The sequence below is a fragment of the Vulpes lagopus genome, chromosome 6 (genome assembly GCF_018345385.1).
Source record: "Vulpes lagopus strain Blue_001 chromosome 6, ASM1834538v1, whole genome shotgun sequence".
Taxonomy (NCBI): Eukaryota; Metazoa; Chordata; class Mammalia; order Carnivora; family Canidae; genus Vulpes; species Vulpes lagopus.
The window spans coordinates 99,986,635-100,008,140 of NC_054829.1; the positions used below are offsets into that span (position 1 = coordinate 99,986,635).

Genomic DNA, 21,506 nt, shown 5'->3' on the forward strand with positions numbered 1-21,506 from the left:
GAATGTGAATGAGAAAATTACCATTTTTATTGTCCTCTTGGTTCTCAAATGAGAAGATGGAATCCTGTGAACTGACCTCTCTTCATCTCACACTCTCTGGAATGTGCTTTGCATCCAGCATAGCAGAAGGACTCCATCCTTCTCTTTCCATTTTCTCTGTTAATGTTTGCATAACTACTAGCAGAAAAGTCTTCTCAGAAGTCCAAAGCCAAGAGTAAGTACATCAGACTCTAACCCAGTATGTATGGCAAAATAAAATCTATTTAAATGGTAGTGATGACTAAACACAGTGCCACTCATGAGCTGTGGAAGACAATGTTACCATTGTCTTATGGAAATAATGTGTATACAGCACATTGTTCTCCTTGTATCAGTTATTGTCAGCACATATTTATGTCTGTTCATTAATTTATTCTTCCTTTACAAATTTTCTGATATCTTTCTCACCTCTTAAAAATATATCTGGAGGGGCACGTGGGTGGCTTAGTTGGTTAAGTGACTGACTCTTGATATCAGCTCAGGTCTTGATCTTAGGGTAGTAAGTTCAAGTACTGCACTGGGATCCACTGGGCATGGAGCCTACTTTAAAAAAAAAAAAAAAGTCCAGAAGACATTTGCCTTTAAATTTCCTTTATTTTTACTCCTGCCTCATGTATTAATTGGGAAATAATGATTATGATGTTAAACAAATTACAACCACCAATTAAATAGCACTTATTTTGTTCCAGTTGTTTAGTCCTCACAACTACCTTTGAAGATTAGAATTATCTCCATTTTACAGATGAGAAAAAGTCCAGTTTAAGCAGTCACCCAATCAGCCTCACAACCTGGATTCCAATTCATGTCAGTGTGGCTAGAAGCCCAGCCCTCCCTAGGACAAGAGGGTCACCCCCAGGATGATGCGTGCATTCACAGAGTCCTTACTATGGGCCAGCTCTGGGCCTAGCCCCCTAGCTCAATTTCAAATTTATTCTTCAAAACAAACTTACAAGGGGAGTGTACTTAATCCCATTTCACCATAAGAAAACTGAACACAGAAGCTAAGTAACTTAAGAGCTAGAAAGGGCAGAATTGTGATATAAATTTTGGCCCATCGATTTCAAAGCCCACCTCACAGGGTGCCTGGCCTAGAAAATTCTCTAGTTTAATGGAGACAGGATTTCAACATTGACAAGAAAATTGTGTATTTATCAACTAAGAAACTTCTGAGTTGTATCCCCAAGTCCTAGGTTTTCATAAGACTGTTTTTTATATATTGAAATAATTGAGGAAACTCATATATTGAAGGAAAGGCCTGGATTGCATGCATTTATTTTCTTTTTAGTCACTGAACCATGGCCTAAACCTTCTCAGGTTTAAAACCAAATCTATATCTAATTAGTCTTGATTTTAAAGCCAAACTCTCATTGCCATTCCATTACATAACCAATTCCATGATTCTTCCCAGAGAAAACCCATCAAATACCTTAATCCAGATTCTTCAAATTCTCCCAATTTATCAAAAAGAATAAAAAGTTGGCGAGAGCTAAAGGGAAGTTAATGCCCAGCACAGTATTGGAGACAGCTGAATGTTTATGGAGTGATTAAATAAGCCACAGATGAAATACCATGTTGTCAATGCAATTTATATAACTTTTAAATTTTGATACAGCTTCAAATTTATGGGAAGGTTGCAAGAGCAGTACAAAAGAATTTTTACATATCCTCCACCCATTAACATTTTGCCTCATTTGCTTCATTATGAATGCAATTTATAAACATGATCATGCTTAATAAAACAATTTTATAGCAATTTATAATTAATCAATATTAGTAAAAATGATTTAAACCCAAGCTAAAAAAAAATACAACTTTGCTGCCAGGGTTAACAAATATAAATCTAATCAAATATAAATCACAGCCTTTGAATTGGAAAGTTCATTGGATTTTGCCCCATCTATAACCCACACATAATTATCGGTGACAATGTTAAGACACCCAAGGCTGACCACAGTGATGTCCATTTCAATGTGAGCTTATTTTTCAAAGGAGAATCACTCTAAATGGCCTTTGAAAAAAGAAGCTGTTAATGCCAAAACAATATTTGTTTTTGAGAGAGAGAGAGAGAGAAGTGTGGGGAGGGGCAGAGGGTGAGAATCCTAGGCAGGGTCCATACCCAGTGCAGAACCTGACTCAGGGCTCAATCTCATGACCCTGAGATCATGACCTGAGCTGAAACCAACAGTGGGATGCTTAGCTGACTGGGTCACCCAGGCATCCCAGTCAAAACGATATTTTATAACAAAACCCGCAAATGATAAAAGAATCCTACCCAAGAGAGTAATCAAATGGCAACAATCAATGCCTCAAACTTTCCAAGAACAACAACCAATACAGCTGCTGCCCAGGAATCCCTATCTATGTGACAGTTGAAACTCCATTTCCTCGGAGAATAATAACAAAGCAGCCTCATTTTGATAATTCACTATTTTTCAAAGCTAACTATAAGAAATCTACATGACCTCACAACCTTCCAAATTTGGCTCCACAGACACTGCAACTGTCATGTTCCTATGATTTCCTGACAAGACAATGTGTGGACTTCCTTTTCTGGGTAGGAAGAGGTGTTTGGGTTATAACTGGGTCATGTGGCACTAGAGGTGTAGGGGGAGGGCTAAAATCGCAGTCCTGGCACAGACTGAAGAACAACCTTCACTGACAGAACACGCCGTACAAACTCTTCACAAAGAGATGAATCAGGCATGTGGTAGCAGGCAGACACATCTCCTAGCTGCTTCATCTTCTCTCTGGTTGTCTTCAGCTCCAGCCAGTGCCTTAGAAATGCTTTATTCCAGTGTCCGCTGAAAATACAACCTGTAATCCCTCAGTAAATATCCATCAGGGAAGTCACACGAAAAGATTGCTCTAATTCACTCTTGCTGGTGGGCTGCCAAGGGTAAAATAATACAGTCCGCGTCCTTTCAGTCATGAGGAAACCATTGTCACTGAATCTCCCAGGGATGCTTCCTACATCTAACCAAACAAAGGGAGCGACAGCAGAGGTTTCCAGATCAAAAGCAAATGTGTTACCTTGCTGAGAGATGACAGCCTGAAAGAAAAAGATAAATTAAGTGGACGATGAGACAAGACCTATCTATTCTGTGCACAGTGCCGATCAGGACATTTATGTGAGCCAACAAGGAGCGCATCTCCAAGAGCTTTGGCTCTGCAGCTGCCAAAGTCCTATATTCCATGCACTGTGTCAGATACTAAAGATTACATGGAAATTTATTTAAGGCTGTGGGAAATTACCAAATTGTAATCTCCAACCACGTGTAGAAATATGTAGCCTCCAATTATTAAGGAGAATATTTCACGAGACACTCAAAGCTTTGTTATCTGTTAGAGTTTTTCTCAGGGGATCAAGACAGGAACATTTTGGCCTAAGCGCTGGGAAGTTTCAATGACTTTCTCAGGGTATAATGTGGAGCTAGCTGTGGAGCACAACCATGGAGCTTATCTTCTGGAAAGATCCAGCAATCTAGACAGCCACCTGCCAGGCATTTACAAAAGCTCTACTGTTAGAGCTTTCTCTCTTTGATTGCATAGCACCATAAAATCACATTGTTAGCACTTCTAACGCGTGTGAATCCCATACCACATCAGCAAAGGAAAGTGCAATTTAAACCCTGTCATTAGCTAGCCAATTAGCACATGCTAAAGGTTGGGCTGTGCCCCAGAGGGTAGGGGTTGTCAGGTTCTCTCAGTGTGAGCATGCAGCTGAGAGTGATCTGGTATTTAAAGCTGTGCCTTTGACATGAAACGTGAACCCTCTAACGTGCAGGCATGCCACACCATAGGTCTGATGTTGGACGCGATGTGTGGCATAACAAATTTCAAGGCGCAACTTCTACTCTATGTAATTCTGGCCTTACACCTCATGCAAGATTCTGAGTCATACACAAGAAACTGTACATTGGAGGAAACAGGAAAAGAATTTAACAAGATGTATTATTAGGTATCTCTCGGAGTTTCAGAGATTCGGGTCTGAAGCTAGATGTTAAACTCCCAGCTGTTCAGTGAAGACCCTAAAGCAGTCACAGGTGTGCAATTCACATCCAGCCTGCCAGGCTGCCAGGGAGACCTCAGCTACTGTTGCTCAAGGTCAAAGCCAGAAGGGACACTGGTGCCTGGTTCCTCTTACTGCCTTCTTCGGACCTGAAGTCTCCTATCTATATATGACTGCAGAGCCTGGGCTCAAGCTTGTACCCTGGCTTCAGGGAGATATGGTAAACAACTTCCTGGCATCCTACAGGGGATAGCACACCTAAGTGCCTGGCCTATGTTAAGCCTGCAATAAATGTGAACTATTATCACTATTATTATATCACTTTAGGAAGGGCAAGTCTCATTGAAATCCAAATGAGGTAGGAGGAAGGAACAAGTCCCACTTCTCTCCCACACTTATTTGCCCCAAGGTAATGAGGTCTGATTTAGGAAACAGAAAAATATTTTAAAATCCTAAATCTACCTAAATTTATCTGCTGCTATATACACTTTTTTGGTTTTGTTGTTCTTGTTTTTCTGGAAAGAAGCTGTGTAAATGTATGACATTCCCTTCATAGCTGTTACCCATCAGTTGTTACAAATGACTTACATCTCAGTCTGTGAATACTTTACTATTAATTAGAGGGATATGTTTTCATTTCAAGAACTGAGTTTTAATATGATTATTTCTAAGTCAATGCCAAAAAAAACCTCTCTCACTTAAGCATTCTCAGTGAAGTTCAGGTATAAAAGAAATTTAACCTTCACTAAAAATAGAGAATAAAACTTTCTAGAGAATACATTCAATCACCATGTATACGGAAAAGGATAGGAAAGGTTTTCAATCAACTAGACAGATTGCAAATTCTCCAGCCGCACTATGTTTGTAACAACACACCCTGGTCATCCCATTTTTTTTCTTGGCAATTATAGGTTTGGTGATTAAGCTACTTTGAAGCCATAAGTCAAAGAGAGTAGAGGGAAATTTTTAAAAAATTCATAGACTATACTTAAAAACTCAGAGTGCTTCTGCTGGGGTTTCCTGGCCGCAGCACGCAGCACACTGCTCCACTCTCTACACAGATTTGGTCACTTGTCAACGCAGCACATGATACTTCAGGGATGAAGCAGTAAAGCCCAAGGGTGGGGGGTGGGGGGCAGGGAGAGCAAAGCCTGGAATGCGGTGCAGGAGCAATCCAGGGATGATGACTCCTGCTGCCTCTTCCTGCTCTCCTCCAGCCCACTGTGCAGGGGTCAAGGGACAGCAAGAGTGGCAGGAACCCTAAACTTTGACAAACACTGAATTAGAAAAAAAGTCATTTGGGCTTTGCTTCTAGAGGGAAGAGACTAATATTCCCCAGGTCCTAGGTAAACTCGGCAACAAGGAAAAGTCCTGCAAAATGCAGGATGTCATGTACCTGTCCCAGGAGCAGGACAGCTTGGCAGGGGCCACTGTGACCCCAAGCCCACCAGTACTTACAGTGATGTAACCACTTACAGTGATGTGCGCCTTGTGGAGCCCCACAGTCTCACTCAGTGAGGACAGGAAGTGATAGTTGGTTGGGCTCGAAAGTTGGCTGTCAGTTGAAAGGTAAAAGGAAACCACACAGCTCTGGCGTGTACAATTCCCACAATTCTCCAACAATATAGGCACAAACTCCTCATAGAGGAGAACAGCTTTCCCTGCTTTCATGACAAAATACTCCGTCTCAGAGGAGCACAAGGGCTCCAGGGAACTCCACGTGTGGATTCTCACCTGGGAGAAACAAGACAGAGCAAAAGCAAACATTCTTGGTTACTATTTTTTTAAAAGAGAATAACAGGTGAAAGAAGAGCAGAACTAGTTAAGAGACTGAACCGTGGGTTTAACCCCAGCCCCACTTAGTACTAGTTTTGTAATGGACCAAGTTACTCAACTTCTCAAAGGCTCCCTTCTTCCATGTAAAATGCGAATAATAACAGGACTAACTTCACAGGCTGTTTTGAGAATAAAATAAAGTAATCCATGGAAGACGCAGGACCTGGTGCACTGTCCTTATTCCATAACCGTGACCTATTTGCAGTGTCCCCCGAACTGTAGCCTGAGACTCTCTGAGTTTCGACCCTCTTTTCTTGTCTTGCATTATTTTAAATACAGGTGTATTTTTTCCATAGACATTCTGAATGCTTTTACAGATTTTCACTTTAACAAACCATTTTTTAAGGATTTCTTTCTGTCAAGTTTAGGGTATTTCTAGCTTCTTGTGATTATGTAACCTTATATCTTAGTGGCATTTTACAGTTTATCATCATTTGCTTTCCTCTCATTATTTTATTCACTACCCATTGAAACCCTTTAAGTTAGGATGATGAATGAAGATATGATATTCACAGATGAGGAAAACAAGTCACCAGGCATTACACCTTAAGGTCAGAGGGATAAATGGCAGAGTTTTCTTTATTTTTAATTTTTTTTTAATGGTAGAGTTTTACCCCGAATATACAAGTATTCTGAGTCCAAGGACAGCCTGTTTTCTGCCACAGGCACTAGAAATACTTTAATACAAATTAATTTATCTTTTCTTTTTCCCAAAAGAAACACAACCAAATAACTACAGAATAAAAATAAATAAATAAAAAAAACCTCTCCGTCTGCCTTAGAGAGAAAAATCCTCCAAGCAACTTACAGTGAGCTTCGCCTTACAGTCAGAGCCCAAGTCTGACACACCATAGATGAAAAACAGGTCTTGATCCTCAAAACCCACTGGCAGCAGTGGGGCGAAGAAATGCCGAGCAAAGTAATGAAGCATCTTCCACTTTCCTCCGTACTCTAAAAATAGGCAAGTTAAGAGATGGGTAGGGTCAAGTGGTCAGGGGCATCTTGCCCATGGGCCAGCTATATGTCTGACTTGTCATGATTCTAGGGACTGAGCAAGCAGGGAGAGTCAACAGGAGCAGGAACCCATGTTCACTGAGGCTTCGGGGGCATTTGGGACATTACCTCATGGCACACTCACATCTGGGTGAGGTCAGCATTAACACCCATTTCGCAAAGAGGAAGGAGAGGCTCAAGCAGTTAAATCAAATGTGCCACAGGCCGCACTCTGAGCCCAGACTTGACTCCTAGGCAGCACTTTCTCATGCATAATTCGGCTTCCAAGAGCTCAATATACCAATACACTTTTCTACTACATGTAGATGAAGAGGGAAGTCAGTTGCAGGGCAGTAAAAGTATTACATATATTTGTAACTGTAAGAAAATATCACAATTATATAAATAATAAGTATTCATTTATAAGAGTTACAGGGAGGGGGTGCCCAGGGGGCTCAGTCGGTTGAACATCTGTCTCGACTTCAGCCCAGGTCATGATCTCAGGGTTGTGAGATCAAGCCCCATGTCTCAGCTCAGTGCAGAGTCTGCTGGAGATTCTCCCCTTTCTCTCTCTTTATCTGTCTCACTGTCCTTCCCCCCATTCACACACACTCCCTCTCTTCCTCGGATAAATAAAGTCTTTTAGGGATGCCTGGGTGGCTCAGTAGTTGAGTGTCTGCCTTTGTCTCAGGGCATAATCCTGGCATCCTGGGATCGAGTCCTGGACTGGTCTCCCCACAGGGAGCCTAGTTCTCCCTCTGCCTAGGTCTCTGCCTCTCTCTCTCTCTCTCTCTGTCTCTCTCATGAATGAATAAACAAAAATCTTTTTAAAAATGAAATAATAAATAAATCTTTTAAAAATACAAAAAATAAGTTGAAAAGAACATAGTAATATAATAACTTTGTATGGTGATAGATGGTAACTACACTTATGGTGAGCATCTTGTATAGAAATGTCTAATTACTGTATGGTACATCTGAAAAAAAATAAACAACACACTTGGAAAAATAAAACAATTAAAAAAGTAACAGAAAGCATTAATTAGCACTCAAACTTTCCTTCCTTTTTCATGAGCACAAAAGCCTCTGAGTGAAATAAAACAACTATTGTCACAAATACTATTGGCAAGTCAGCCTGGAGGAGCACATCCAAAGAGATGACAATTAATGACAGTTGCTCAGATACAATTAGAAGCTTTGAAGAACCTCTGAATTCTGTGTCCTGTTGGCATGTCTAGTATGCTAAACCCACAAACCAAAAAATATGTTAACATGCCTCTATTTCAAAAAGATCTTTCCCCACAAAGTACTGCATCACGGAACAACTTCCAGAGAGATAGTAGGGGGGAGGAGGAGGAGGAGGAGGAGGAGGAGGGTGAGGGGGTGAGGAGGTGTGGTGTGGAGGGAGTATCATGTCCAGAATTCACAGTGCAAGCTGTCGAGATGGACAAATGTGGTTTGAAGTTCAGATAGAACCAATTTCTTCAGGCTTTCCAAAATTTCAACTGCAACCCTTACTATTGGAGAGGCCTTTCATATTAGATCTATAAAATGAACTAGAACTTATAAAACTGACCTTGAAAATGGGATTGGGGTACCAACCTCTGTGCAGTCAAAAACCCACAAGAAACTTTTGACTCCCCCAAAACTTAACTACTAATATCTTAATGTTGATCAAGCCTTACAGATAACAGAAATAGTCAATTAACACATATTTTGTCTGTTATATGTATTCTATATTGTATTCTTACAACAGAGCAAGCTAAAGAAAATATTATGAAAGTCAGAAGGAAGACAAAATGCATTTACAGTACTGTACTATATTTACCCTAAAAATCTGCATATTAGTGGACCTGCACAGTTCAATCTCATGTTGTTCAAGCATCAACTGTATTTGGAAAGTTTTCCCATAAATGGAAGATGTCTCAGACCTGAGGTAACTTATATACACTCACGTGTGATACCCATTACAGGAGAAGAGATTTCACATGCACGGCTCCAGCTTCATGGCCACACATAGAATATAGGAGAACAGCAATTGAAGCATAAGGTCTCACTGATACACATACTAGTTTCTAATCAGTGACAAAGTATAGATGTCAATATAATACCCTGCATAATCAGCTCTAAAAATGCTATGTGATTTCTGGCTTTTCCACTACCTCTGTAACTGTCCGAGTTTATGAGCCAAGCAAAATAAAATGTCCAGGTGGATTTCTGTATTTGTAAAATTCTAAATAAAAATGAGACTAATTTTTAAAAGGAAATATATAAGAATCTATAGATTCCAAGCAGCACCATTTCAGAGGAGAAGAGGTGACACATACCTTCCCCACCCCACCTGCATACACTATAAGCACCAGATTCATTGAACCAACGAAGTAGAATCAAACAGAGGCTATGCGGCTGCCCAGAGCAGGAGCAGACATAACATACCTTGTCACACCTTCTCCCTGGCACCTGTTTCCTGTAACAGCTACAAGAAGATGGTGACCCTCTCCACTGAGACACTGTCCTGCGAGACTTTAGACAATGAATGCTTGCTCTGCCATCATACTCCTATACTTGGGTTTACTCACCCTTTCTAAAGGATTCATTAAAATCATCTCAGTACAGTCATTTAAGGAAAGATTTACAAAGACTGGGCTCTCCCAGTTGTCAAACCAAACTCGGCTTCCACGACCTCATCCACATACAAGATGGCAGGGTTAGGGTCCAATGTTTCTGAATGATTTCTTTGTCCAGTTTTAAGCATCCCAGAAAGCCTACTCCCCTCAGTCTACCCCCGATTCTCATTCAATATTCTTTCATCTGGTTGCTGTCAACAAAGAGTTTGGTCAGAGAAACTTGATCAAAACTCCAATTTACTGCAGGAGGTGATTCGGCACACTGACCCAAGCACACGGGTAACGGACTCCTTTGGATTTGTGTCCACAGCTAGTTTGAGAGCCTCACTCAGCAAAGGGGCTTTTTCACTTTGTGTCTTTGCCTCACTTTTGAGTCAAAATTCTTGTTAACATTAACTGACCTTTGCTTCAAATCACCGCTAATGAATGTCAAAGATTATTACTCCTTAATTAAAAAAAAATATTACAATAGAATAATTCACACTGCAGGCACCATGCCAGTCACCTTCCTATTGCCAAATGAACTGCTGCAACTGATAACCCTTCCTACATAGATTTCTGACTCCACTACCTTTCCCCCCCCAAGAGATAAACAGGGCAAAAATAAAGATGACCTTATGGACCTAAAGGGAAAGGACATATTAACAGTCAGCTGGGCCAGCCTTCCACTTGGTTGAATTCTTCTAAATAGAGGAAGAGAGGCTTAAATGAATGCTTCTTTTGCCTGGAAAGTCTTCCTAATTAAATTAGAAATGTTCAGCAATAATTATAAGACACATGGCTGAGATCTACATGAATCTACCCTCTTCATTAGCCTGCTTTTATGACTTTGCACAGCCCAGAACTCAAACTAAGCTGCCTCTAAGGCTCCTGGGGAGACCAGGCAGGTGGGCGGGGTGGCTGGGCCCCAGTTCACAGGCTACAGGAGGACCCCTGTGAACCCCGCTTGGATTAATCTGACCCCTCAGGCTCCCAGCGTTCTCAGTGCCTCTCTGCAGGGGAATTGCTTTCTCTCTCACACGCACACAAAGAATGCTGCAACACTTACCTAGAGAAGCCCAGGAAGGAGCCTGCCAGATGTCATTCAGCTGCCAATAAAGGGCGCCCATGGTGTATCCTTGTCCACGCACTATCTCACTGCGGCTGCGCCGATAGAATTCAGTCTCTACTTTGACACACTGGGCCTGCATCACCTGATTCAGGGGAAAACATTGAAGCACAGGTGTTACGGTTTGACCTTAGTGTCTGGATCTGAGAAAACTTTGGGTGTTTTTTTTTTTTTTTTTTTTATTTATGATAGTCACAGAGAGAGAGAAAGGCAGAGACATAGGCAGAGGGAGAAGCAGGCTCCATGCACCGGGAGCCCGATGTGGGATTCGATCCCCGGTCTCCAGGATCGTGCCCTGGGCCAAAGGCAGGCGCCAAACCGCTGTGCCACCTAGGGATCCCCCTTTGGGTGTTTTTTAAAGCAGGTTGGATAAATTAGGGAACCTGATTAGCGTTACAGCTACCATTATTATACTAGAACTGGAACTAGACCCTCAGCACAACAAGAGTGTTGTCTACAATGGCTGATTTGTTTGGGAGTCTTAGTGTTTCGTTTATCGTAACACTGGGTGATGGAGGAAATAGGACAGTATAAAAGGTACCTTGCTAATTATAGTGTAGGCAATGATGGAAAACACTTTTATTCCAGAGTAAATGACACATATAGTCTAACACTAATATTTTTTTCATAGTGATGGGTTTTAAAAATGTATTCATAGCTACTAAGGAAAAAAGTTTTATTAGAAAAAATTCTACAGGGAAAGTAACATTATGTGTGTGATACTGTCCAATCCCTAACCCCCCCTTTTTTTTATTCAAGCAATTGTTCTTATGACTTTAGATAACGTAAAAATTCTTATGAATGTAATTCCTCCATTATAGCAGAACAGATGTTAAATTGGAGCAATGAGACAAGTGAATTTAGTTCCTATTGAAGAGGCAGTAAAGAAGTTATGCAGGACTCTTTTTTTTTTTTTTTGAAGGACTCTTAATTATTGGCAACATCATTGAAAACTCATTCTTTCATTGCTGCTGTTATCATACACTTTTTTGTGTGTGGGTAGATTTTATTTATTTTATTTTAGAGAGTGTGAGCCAGGGGGAGAAGCAGAGGGACAGATTCCCAAGCAGACTCCACACTGAGCACAAAGCCCAACACAGGGCTCAAGCTCACCACCAAGACCTTCCCAGGTCTGACCCCTGCATCTCACTGGCCTCCAGTCCATTGCTTCTGGCTCTCCATGCTCAGGCCACCTTGGCCTTTCAGCTCTTCTGCATTCTCTGCTCACCACATGGGTCCCCTCTGGCTGCCAGCTTCTGCCCTCTTTTTCTCTTTCCTCTTTTTTGAGGCCAGCCATCACTCCTCAGCTAGGCCTCTTTCCCCTGCTATCCACACTCCTAACATTGCTCACCTCTCCTTCTTAGCACTTATTACTGTTTAAAGTTTACATTTACTTACATGACTCTTTACCTGTCTTCTACATAAGTCAACAAGCTCTTCCAGTGTATATCAGACTAGGAAATTAAGTTATCTATTTCAGGCAAAAATGAAAAACTTCTAAGACAAACCCATAATCTATTAAACAGTCATGGTTGCACTTAGTTAGATCTAATCCAGAGGACAACTACATATTTTATGGATAGAGGTAGAGGTGACCTGTGTTTTTCTTTTTCTTCACTGAAGCTTTTTTTCAGGAAAAAAAAAAATCTCAGCAGCATCAAATTATTTACATTGCTCCAAATTCTTTCCAACCTTTGTGAACACATATTTGCAGCATATACATTTAGTATTTTAATTCTCATTTAGTTTTCACATGTGTACATTTCCATGCCCTGGCACTAGATAGCATCTCTGTGCTTTAAATGGTTATAAAGTTATACCACAGTGTGATTCATCATTCTCCAATTATTGGGCTTTTGAATGGTTTCCAGTTTTTTCTTTCAGTGTAAGAGCTCAGAACATTTTATGTTCTTGTGTTGTTTCTTTTGGTAAGAACATATGACAAATGTTAAACTCCTTGCTGCATATTGCTATACTAGGTTCTAGTCATGAGGCTGCTATTAAACTAAACTGGTGGTCTCTAAGCTGACCTTTGCCTCACACAGATTTTAATTGGTCCACAAAGGTGGGTGGTTTTTGGTTTTTGGTTTTTTGGATGTGGGTGTTTTTTTGTTTCTTGTTTGAATGTTGTTTAATGTCTTAAGCCAGGGCCTATATATTCCATTTTGTCACAGTTCCCAATAATCATACTCCTATCCATTTAAATTACCTTCCTAGACCCCACAAACATTTGATTTTTAAGTCTCTATTTCAATTTTCAGAATTATTTGCAAGATATATTTATTTTTGTATACCTAACAACCTCCTCACTGTAATTTATCTTTTCTGCCTTAATAGGTAAATATTAATAATCTTTTAGGATTTTTACACTTAATTTTTTTTACAGGCATGCAGGATTCCTACCCCTTGCTAGCAATGAAAGAACAGGGCACTAGGCAAGCCCTAACTAGTGGCCTATCATATCTGAATTTGGTGGGAAAGAGAATAATCAAGACTCTTGAGCACTCTGGGCTCTAGCACAGTGCAGTACACTCCACAGACAGTTGGTGCCATGCCAATATCATGGATCTGGGTTTACCCAAACCAGTAGGTGCCAGTTGAGGGTAATGAATGACACTTTTGTTCATAAAAATACAGAAGGCCATTGCCCACTATCCTTCTTAAAGGGATGTTGTACAATCCCACTTCCCTGGAAAATTTCTGGTACTGCCTCTTTCCCTTTAAAAATTTACCTGTATTTATACACCATGCAACCTTTCCTAAAGAGGACAATCTTTACATATAAGAAGAATAAATGCTTAGTCATTTCCTAGGCTACTCAGTCCCACTCTTAGCAGACAAATTTTATTTTAGTTTCAAAAAAGTCTATTTTCAGCAGCTTGCTTGATTACACTTATGAAATCAGTCTCCTTGGAGAAACAGATGGTAGGGTAAAAAGAAATTGGACCAGGACACCAAGACCTAGGTTCCAATTCCAGCTTTGCCACTGGGATGGAGATTGCTAGCTATTTACAAAAACCCATTATCCCTGTCCTCCAGAATGACAGAGCTGTAGGTGGGCTACACTCCCTAGAATCACACCCTTTACCCTTGGAAGCCCTCCTGACAGAATGTAATTTATATTTAAAGAATATAAAAATTATCCTGACAATAAGAATCTTCCAACGAAGCCATGTTTCAAATTGACACAATTCATAATATACAGTTCACCCTTGTAGCTTCCAATTCATTGGTTTTTAGTAAAATCACAGATTGTGCATTTTCATCACTACCTAATTCCAGAATGTTATCACCCCATAAGGAAACACTGTACTATACTGGTTAATAGCAACTTCTCATTCTCCCCTCTCCTCTGCATCTGGAAACCACTCATTTACTTTCTTCTGACTCTATGGATTTGCCTATTCTGGACATTTTATGACTTTGCACTTACATTTAGATCTTTGATCCATTTTAAGTGAATTCTTATATATCGTGTGAGGTAGAGGTCCAAATTAATTTTTTTACATGTGGATATCCATTTGTTCTGGCATCATTTGTCCAAAACACTATTTCTTTTTATCCTTTCATTGTTTTGGAACCCTTGTAGAAAATTTGTTGACCATAGACTTAGGTGTTTATTTCTGGACTCTCAATTCTATTCAATCAATCTAATGTCTGGCCTTAGGTCAATACCACACTATCTTAATTGCTGTAGCTTTGTAGTTAAGTTTTGAAAGTAGGATGTCTGGCTCTTCCAAATTTGTTTTTTCCAGATATTTTAACTATTCTAGAATATTTTAACTATTCTTGCATTTCCATATGAATTTTAGGATCATTTTCCCATTTCTCTGAAAATGGTAGCAGGAATTTTGATAGGGATTATGTTGAATCTTGGATCAATTTGGGGAGCCTTGCCATCTTAATAATCTTAAGTCTTCCAATCCATGTCTTTCCATTTCTTTAATTTCTCTCAATAATGTTTTGTAATTTTCACAGTGCAAGTCCTGCATTTCTTTGGTTAAAAACATTAAAAAATATTTTACTCTTTTTGATACTATTGTAAATGTAATTATTTAATTTCATTTTCAAATTGTTCATGCTTAGATGCTTAGAATACAGCTGATATTTGTAAATTGATCTTATATCGTGCAAAGTTGCTGAATTAACTTATTAGTTCTCATAGGTATTTTAGGTGGATTTTTAAAGCTTTTCTATATAAAATTATGTCATCTGCAGACAGAGATAGTGTTACTTCTTCCTTTCCAATTTGGATGACTTTTATTTGATTTCCTTGCCTAACTGTTTTGACTAGAATCTCCAGTACACTCTTGAATAGAAGTGGCAAGAGCAGGCATCCTTGTCTTGTTCCTGATCTTAGGGAGAAATTTTTCACTATAATATATTAGCTGTAGGTTCTTCATAGGTGCTCTTCTCAGGTTGAGGAAATCCCTTCTTGTCCTAACTTGTTAAAAAGTTGTGTGTGTGTGTGTGTGGTTTTTTTTTTTTTTTTTTTTGGTCACAAAAGGGTGTTTTGTCTAATGATTTTTCTTCATCTATTGAAATAATCATGTAGCTATTTTTCCTTTATTAATATGGCATATTACATTGATTTACTTTCATATGTTGAACCAATCTTACATTCTGGGATAAATCCCACTTGATTATAGATTATAAACCTTTTTATATGCTGCTGGATTTAGATTGTTAGTATTTTGTTGAAGATTTCTTTCTGTCTATATTCATAAAAGATATTAGTCTCTTGTTTGCTTTTCTTTTTTTTTTTTTAATTTTTTTTTAATTTTATTTATTTATGATAGGCACACAGTGAGCGAGAGAGAAGCAGAGACATAGGCAGAGGGAGAAGCAGGCTCCATGCACCGGGAGCCCGACGTGGGATTCGATCCCAGGTCTCCAGTATTGCGCCCCGGGCCAAAGGCAGGCGCCAAACCGCTGCGCCACCCAGGGATCCCATGCTTTTCTTATATATATGTCTTTGTCTGGTTTTAGCAACAGAATAAAAATGGTTTCACAGAATGAGTTATGAAACGTTTTCCCTTGTTTTTTTGGAAGAATTTGTGAAAGATGGTGTTAATTCTTCTTTAAACATTTTTTTTAGAACTCATTAGTGAAGTCATCTTTGTAGAGGACAATTTTTTATTACTAATCAGTCTGTTTAGTGGTCATAGACCTACTTAGATTTTCTATTTCTTCTTGAGTCAGTTTTCATTGTGTCTTTCTATGAATTTGCCATCTCATCCAGATTAAATGACTTCAGTTATACAATTATTTACAGTATTCTCTAATCATCTTTTTTTTCTTTAAGGTCAACAGTAGTGTTCCCTTTTTCGTTCCTCATTTCATAATTGGAATCTTCTCTCTTTTTTTCTTGGCCAGTCAAACTACAGTTTTTTCAATTTTGCTGATCATTTTAAGGAACTAACTTTTTGGTTTTGTTGATTTCTCTATTGTTCCCATAAGGCCTTTTTTAATGTGCCAAATTTCTGATGTCAGCTTTACTTAAATACTGAAAATTGATGTTATAGTCCAACCAATCACCTCAGTAGTTATAGAACTTCCCTTATCTCAACTGTGAAAGGATATAATATTGTAGTTTAAAAGGCAGAAACTTGCTCCGTTCATTGCCTGAGAACTTGGGCAAAATACTTAACCTTTCTGAGCTTGTTTAAATATAAAATTAAAACAAAAATATAGATGTTTGGAGATATTGTTAGAATTATGTGAGAAGATATGTAATGCATCTCATGGCCCAGGGCCAGGCATTTACTAGACACCCAAAGAATATTGATTGTTTGACTGCTAAATTACATGTTGCATATAAATATGTTAGTATATAATGTACTCTATTAATCATTCCCCTCCTTTACTCACTCCATCCATCTTAAAAGCTCAGCATAGCTTGGATCTTCTACCAAATCTCAGTGCTGCTTATCAAAGAAATAACTGTCCCAAGGTAGCAAGTATCATCGATATATAGCCTATAACACAATATAACTTTTTTTGTTGTTCTTATGATCAAGTTACATGCAACACAGGAAGACAAAATAGATCCCTAAAGAATATGAATCTCTTAAAGACATTCCCAAGCATCTAGCCCTCATTATATTAACAAATATGTGAAGAATAAATGAAGGCACTAGAGGGAGCTATAAGCTAAGGGGTTAGTAAGAACTGTCAATAACCCAGCTTCCTCTCTCAGTGGCTGGTAAGACGCCATACTGACAGACTGAAGTTGACTAACAGTTTAGATGTGTTAGTATAGACAGTCTTCAAACTAAGCAGTGAGGCCTGTGCAACATAGCTTAAGAGAGTGGGCCTAGGTAAGTAGGCTATTTGGAATATAATATAACAGGATAAGGTAGGAGAATGAAAGGTGAAGCAAGATTATTTTGGAATATTAGAAGAATTAAAGAAGTACAAACTGAGTATGCTTTTGCTATTACAAGATAAGGAAAAGATAGGAAAAGATCTAAATGTGAAGAAACTTACTACAAAGCTTTCTCAGCTAAGATTTTTCTGAAAGGTGAAAAAAATTGCTTTATAGAACATCTTAAAATGTGGTATACAAGCAGTTACTCTGTTCTTTAGAATAGTATGACAGACAATGAGAAAAAGAAGAGAAGGTAGAAGCAGGAACAGAAAAAATGGACCAAAGAAAGGTTTTTCTTTCTAATGCACATGTCAAAGATGATTGTTCTAAAATCACAGTAGTAAGGGGAAAAAGAATGTTTTATTCTAACATATCCTGTCTATATTTCAGTCAAGAAAATTCAACACTAAAAACAAAACAAAAAATCATAATTCTGATTTTTTTTCCACCTCAGATCCCATCTGGTAAGTATATCAGAAAGTTCTAAGGTAGAACTAACACAAACCCAATTCCAAGCCAATGCCTATAAGACACCAGTGCTAAATTATCAGATGAAAGCCTTCCCTAACAAAAACCAGCAACAAATAATTCCACTTGTACACCCAGCTCCTGTGTACCACTAATGCTAATGAGTTCAGAAAGAACAATTATTTTTGTCAGTTCTCTGAATGTGTTTTTGAGGAAACAGAATAAAGTAACAGTAATAAAATGAACAGCTGGGAGAAGGACAGCCAGCATGAAAAACAACAACTGAAAAGGTTCCCGTGTGTGCACACACGAATAAGGATCAGCCTATTTCATGTCTCAAAACTGAGACACTTTTACAGAATATTGGTTATGAAAAGCTAATAATAATGAATTCAACACTTTAAAAGGGACAGATATCAACTTTATCTTTTAGCTTGTGTCCTCTGAGGTAAGTTCATAAATTACACCACACTGGCAAAACTTCCCTAACTGATAAGCTTATGGTTAAAACATTAAAATTTTTTTAATCAGTTTATCACCTTCTAAAAAAGAGTATTCTTTGGCTTACAGTTTTCTGCTTCAGCTTCCATCCAGAATTTTAATGTTTTTATATAGGAGAAAACTGATGAGAGTAGGCATGAGTTTAGATAAAAATTGGCATATTTTTAGGTGCTAAGATGCAAAAATTAAAATGTGATCATGTTTAACAAAAACTTCTAATCTACTTCAGATCAACTCATATGATTGGGATTAGGCTCCTGCCTTCTCTCTCCGAACTTGAAATAAGTATGGAAAAAAACATCAGATAAATAAGAAGTGACTATAATATACTCTTTTTTTTTTTAAGATTTTATCTATTTATTCATGAGAGGCACATAGAGAGAGAGGCCGAGACACAGGCAGAAGGAGAAGCAGGCTTCCTGTGGGGAGCTCAATGAGGGACTTGATCCCAGGATTCCAGGATCATGCCCTGAGCCTAAGGAAGACACTCAACCACTGAGAGCCACCCAGATGCCCCAACTTTAATATAGTCTTAGGTATGTACGTAGTTCACAGGTTCATAAAATAAAATTGGCAAATAAAAAGAGTAAATGGAAACATTAAGAAGAAAAGATTACCTAAAATTCAGTTTGATGATTTCTTACAAAGTTAAACATAAATTTGTCATATAACTCAATAATTTCAGTAATGTATTTCAACTCAAAGGAAATGAAAATATGTGCACAAAGATTTGTATGCTTATATTCATAGCAGTATTATTCATAATAGTCAAAAATCGGTAATAATCCAAATGTCTACCAACAGATGAATGGATATATAAAACATTGTATATCCATTACAACAGAGTACTATTTAGCAAGAAAGAGGAATGAAGTACTGGTACATGCTATAACATGGAAGAATTTCAAAAACGTTATGCTAGGTGAAAGAAGCCAGATGCAAAATATCACACATTGTATAAGTCTAGTTATATAAAATGTTGAGAAAAGTAAAATCTACACAGACAAAAAAGCAGATTAATGTTTGCCTGGGGCTGAAGGTGAGAAAGGGGAGTAACTGCAAATAGGAGCAAGGGATCTTTTGGGATATAAGAAATGTTCTAAAATTGGGTTATGGTCATGGTTGCATGACTCCATAAATATACTGAGTTACTTATTTGTACATTTAAAATGAGTGACTTTTATGGTATGTCAATTATATCTCAATAGAGTTGTTTTAAAAATAATCCAATAAGGTGCATAAGGTGCATAGAGATCTTAAGTGTATGCCTCAATGAATTTTATCATATGTATACACCCATGTAACCAGCACCCAGATCAAGGTATAAAGCTTTCTTTTAGCACTCCAGAGAGTTTCCTTATGCACTTTTCTAGCCATAATTCAGTATCCTCTCCACAAGAATGGTTGCCACTAATTTGCTCTCCATCATTTTGATTCATTTTGTCTATACTAAAACTTCAATGTTTCTTTTGCTCAACATGTTTGTGAGGTTCATCCAAGTGATGCTGATATCAGCAGTTCATTCTTTTGTATTGCTATGGAATATTCTATCACATAAATACACCATAGTTTAAAAATCCTTCTGTTAAAGAACATCTAGGCTCTTTCCAATTCGGAGCTATTATGAATAAAGCTGTTGTGAACATTATTTTAGATGTTTGTTGGCAGACATATGTACTCATTTTTCTTGGGTACATAGTTAGGAGTAGAAATGCTGATTCAAAGAGGAAGCGAATGTTTAGCTTGGATAGAAACTGTCATAAAATTTTCCAAAGTGGTTAAATAAATTTCTATTCCTACTAACAATGTCTAAAAGCTCCAGCTGTCGCACATCCTCACCAACAGTTGGCATTGTCAATCTATTTAATTTTAGCCATTGTGCTAAAATGACACTGTGTACCTTGTGTGTGGGAGTATCCTATCCTGATTTTCATTTGCATTCCCTTCATGGAGAATGAAATTGAACACATTTTCACATATTTACTGACCTCTGGATATCTTCTCTGGTTAAGTGACTGTTCAAGGGTTTTGTCCATTTTTTAGTAGGTTATATCCTTTTATTACTTTACAGAAATTATTTATTCTGAATACAAATCTTTTATCAGATATATATGTTATAGATACTATTGCCCAACCTGTGGCTTGTCTTTTCTCTCTCTTAATGGTATCTTAATTTATAAAAGTCCATAATCTTAATGAAGTCCAATTTATCTTTTTTTTTTTCATAGTTTATGTCCTGTTTAAGATATCTTTGCCAAGGCCACAAAAATATGTTACTTTCCACAGTTAATCCTTTGATCACTGATCAAATTAATTTTTGTGTATGGAGTCAAAGTTCATTTATTTTCCTATAATGATACCCACTTGATACAGTACTGTCTATTGATAAAACTATCCTTTCCACAGGATTGCAGTGACATCATGGCCGTCAATCAAGTGATTATATTATACGTGAGTCTGTTTCTGGACTCTATTGTGTTCCATTGTTCCATTTTATCTTTGGGGAAAGCTATTGTTTTAATTACTAACACTTTATAGTGATCTTGAGTTAGGGAACATTTTAATGCACAATTTGTTGTAGAACTTTGTGAGCTGTTTGTTCTTTGTAAGAGAGACAAATACCAAAAATTAACTGTTACAAGTATTACATGTCATCATTTATCTATTTTGAAAAAGATAAATTCCTCAATCACTGAAATAAAAACCTGAATATTTTTTCACCACATAAGGCTTTTACAAAATCTACATGATTCCTTATGTTAATTGCAGGAACCTGTTGAACTCCAGAATGAAAATGCCTACCTGAGTAAGGTAAATGGTATCTTTGAATGTCTGTAATGGATCTGTGCTTTCCGGGAGTTTGAAATGAAATCCAATCTGAAGTAGCATTTCATCATTACCACCTGCGTGATGTTGTCGATGAAGTGAAAATTTGCTGTTGTAAGACCAGTCCTCCTTAGATGAAACCTTTCGAGTGAAGAATAAGAGGTACAAATTGGGAAGTTAGGAGTGAAACTATTTTTCCACACACTTCTAACAAACTCAAAAAGTGCTCTGCATACTGGAAAAGAGCTCAAGGTTTATTCTGCAACTCTAATTTCACAGATGGTAGATGTTTTTGCCATCATACTTGTTATTGGTGAAAGAGTAGCCCTGTGCAAAACTGAATCACAAAACTAGGATTTGGCACCTATACTTTCCCTTACTCAAGCCTAGAAAGTTACATTTTGGCATTCATATCAAAAGTCTTGTCCTATCAAAGCACTATTCCTATTTTTAGAACATTCATCATGTTTATTTTTAAATGTTATTTTATCTATTCAAATGAATAAACTGTCAAAAATGAATAATGGACTGAAATCAGTATTCTGTTAAAACTGTCAATTCTTTGACAAGAATAAAATATGACTATTAAGACAGTAAACGCTTTAGCACTTGTTCATTTGTTTCTCAATTACTACTAAATATATTTGACATATACACATGTTTAATTTTGAAATAGTTGAAGACACAAACCAAACAATGATACTCTTTTCCCCTAATAATAAATCTTTT

General features: G+C 37.9%; 1 protein-coding gene across 1 annotated transcript in view; it reads right to left on the reverse strand.

Moving 5' to 3' along the window:
- Positions 1 to 613: 613 nt before the first annotated feature.
- The window catches only part of MANBA (mannosidase beta), a 114,221-nt gene continuing 93,328 nt past the window's right edge, over positions 614 to 21,506 (reverse strand). The window contains exons 13-17 of the mRNA XM_041759555.1: positions 20,754 to 20,918; positions 10,553 to 10,697; positions 6,693 to 6,835; positions 5,525 to 5,782; positions 614 to 3,088 (exon numbers count right to left, since the gene is read on the reverse strand). Coding sequence (XP_041615489.1) covers positions 2,864 to 3,088; positions 5,525 to 5,782; positions 6,693 to 6,835; positions 10,553 to 10,697; positions 20,754 to 20,918 — 936 coding nt within the window. The 3' untranslated portion in view covers positions 614 to 2,863. The remainder of the gene's footprint in view (positions 3,089 to 5,524; positions 5,783 to 6,692; positions 6,836 to 10,552; positions 10,698 to 20,753; positions 20,919 to 21,506) is intronic.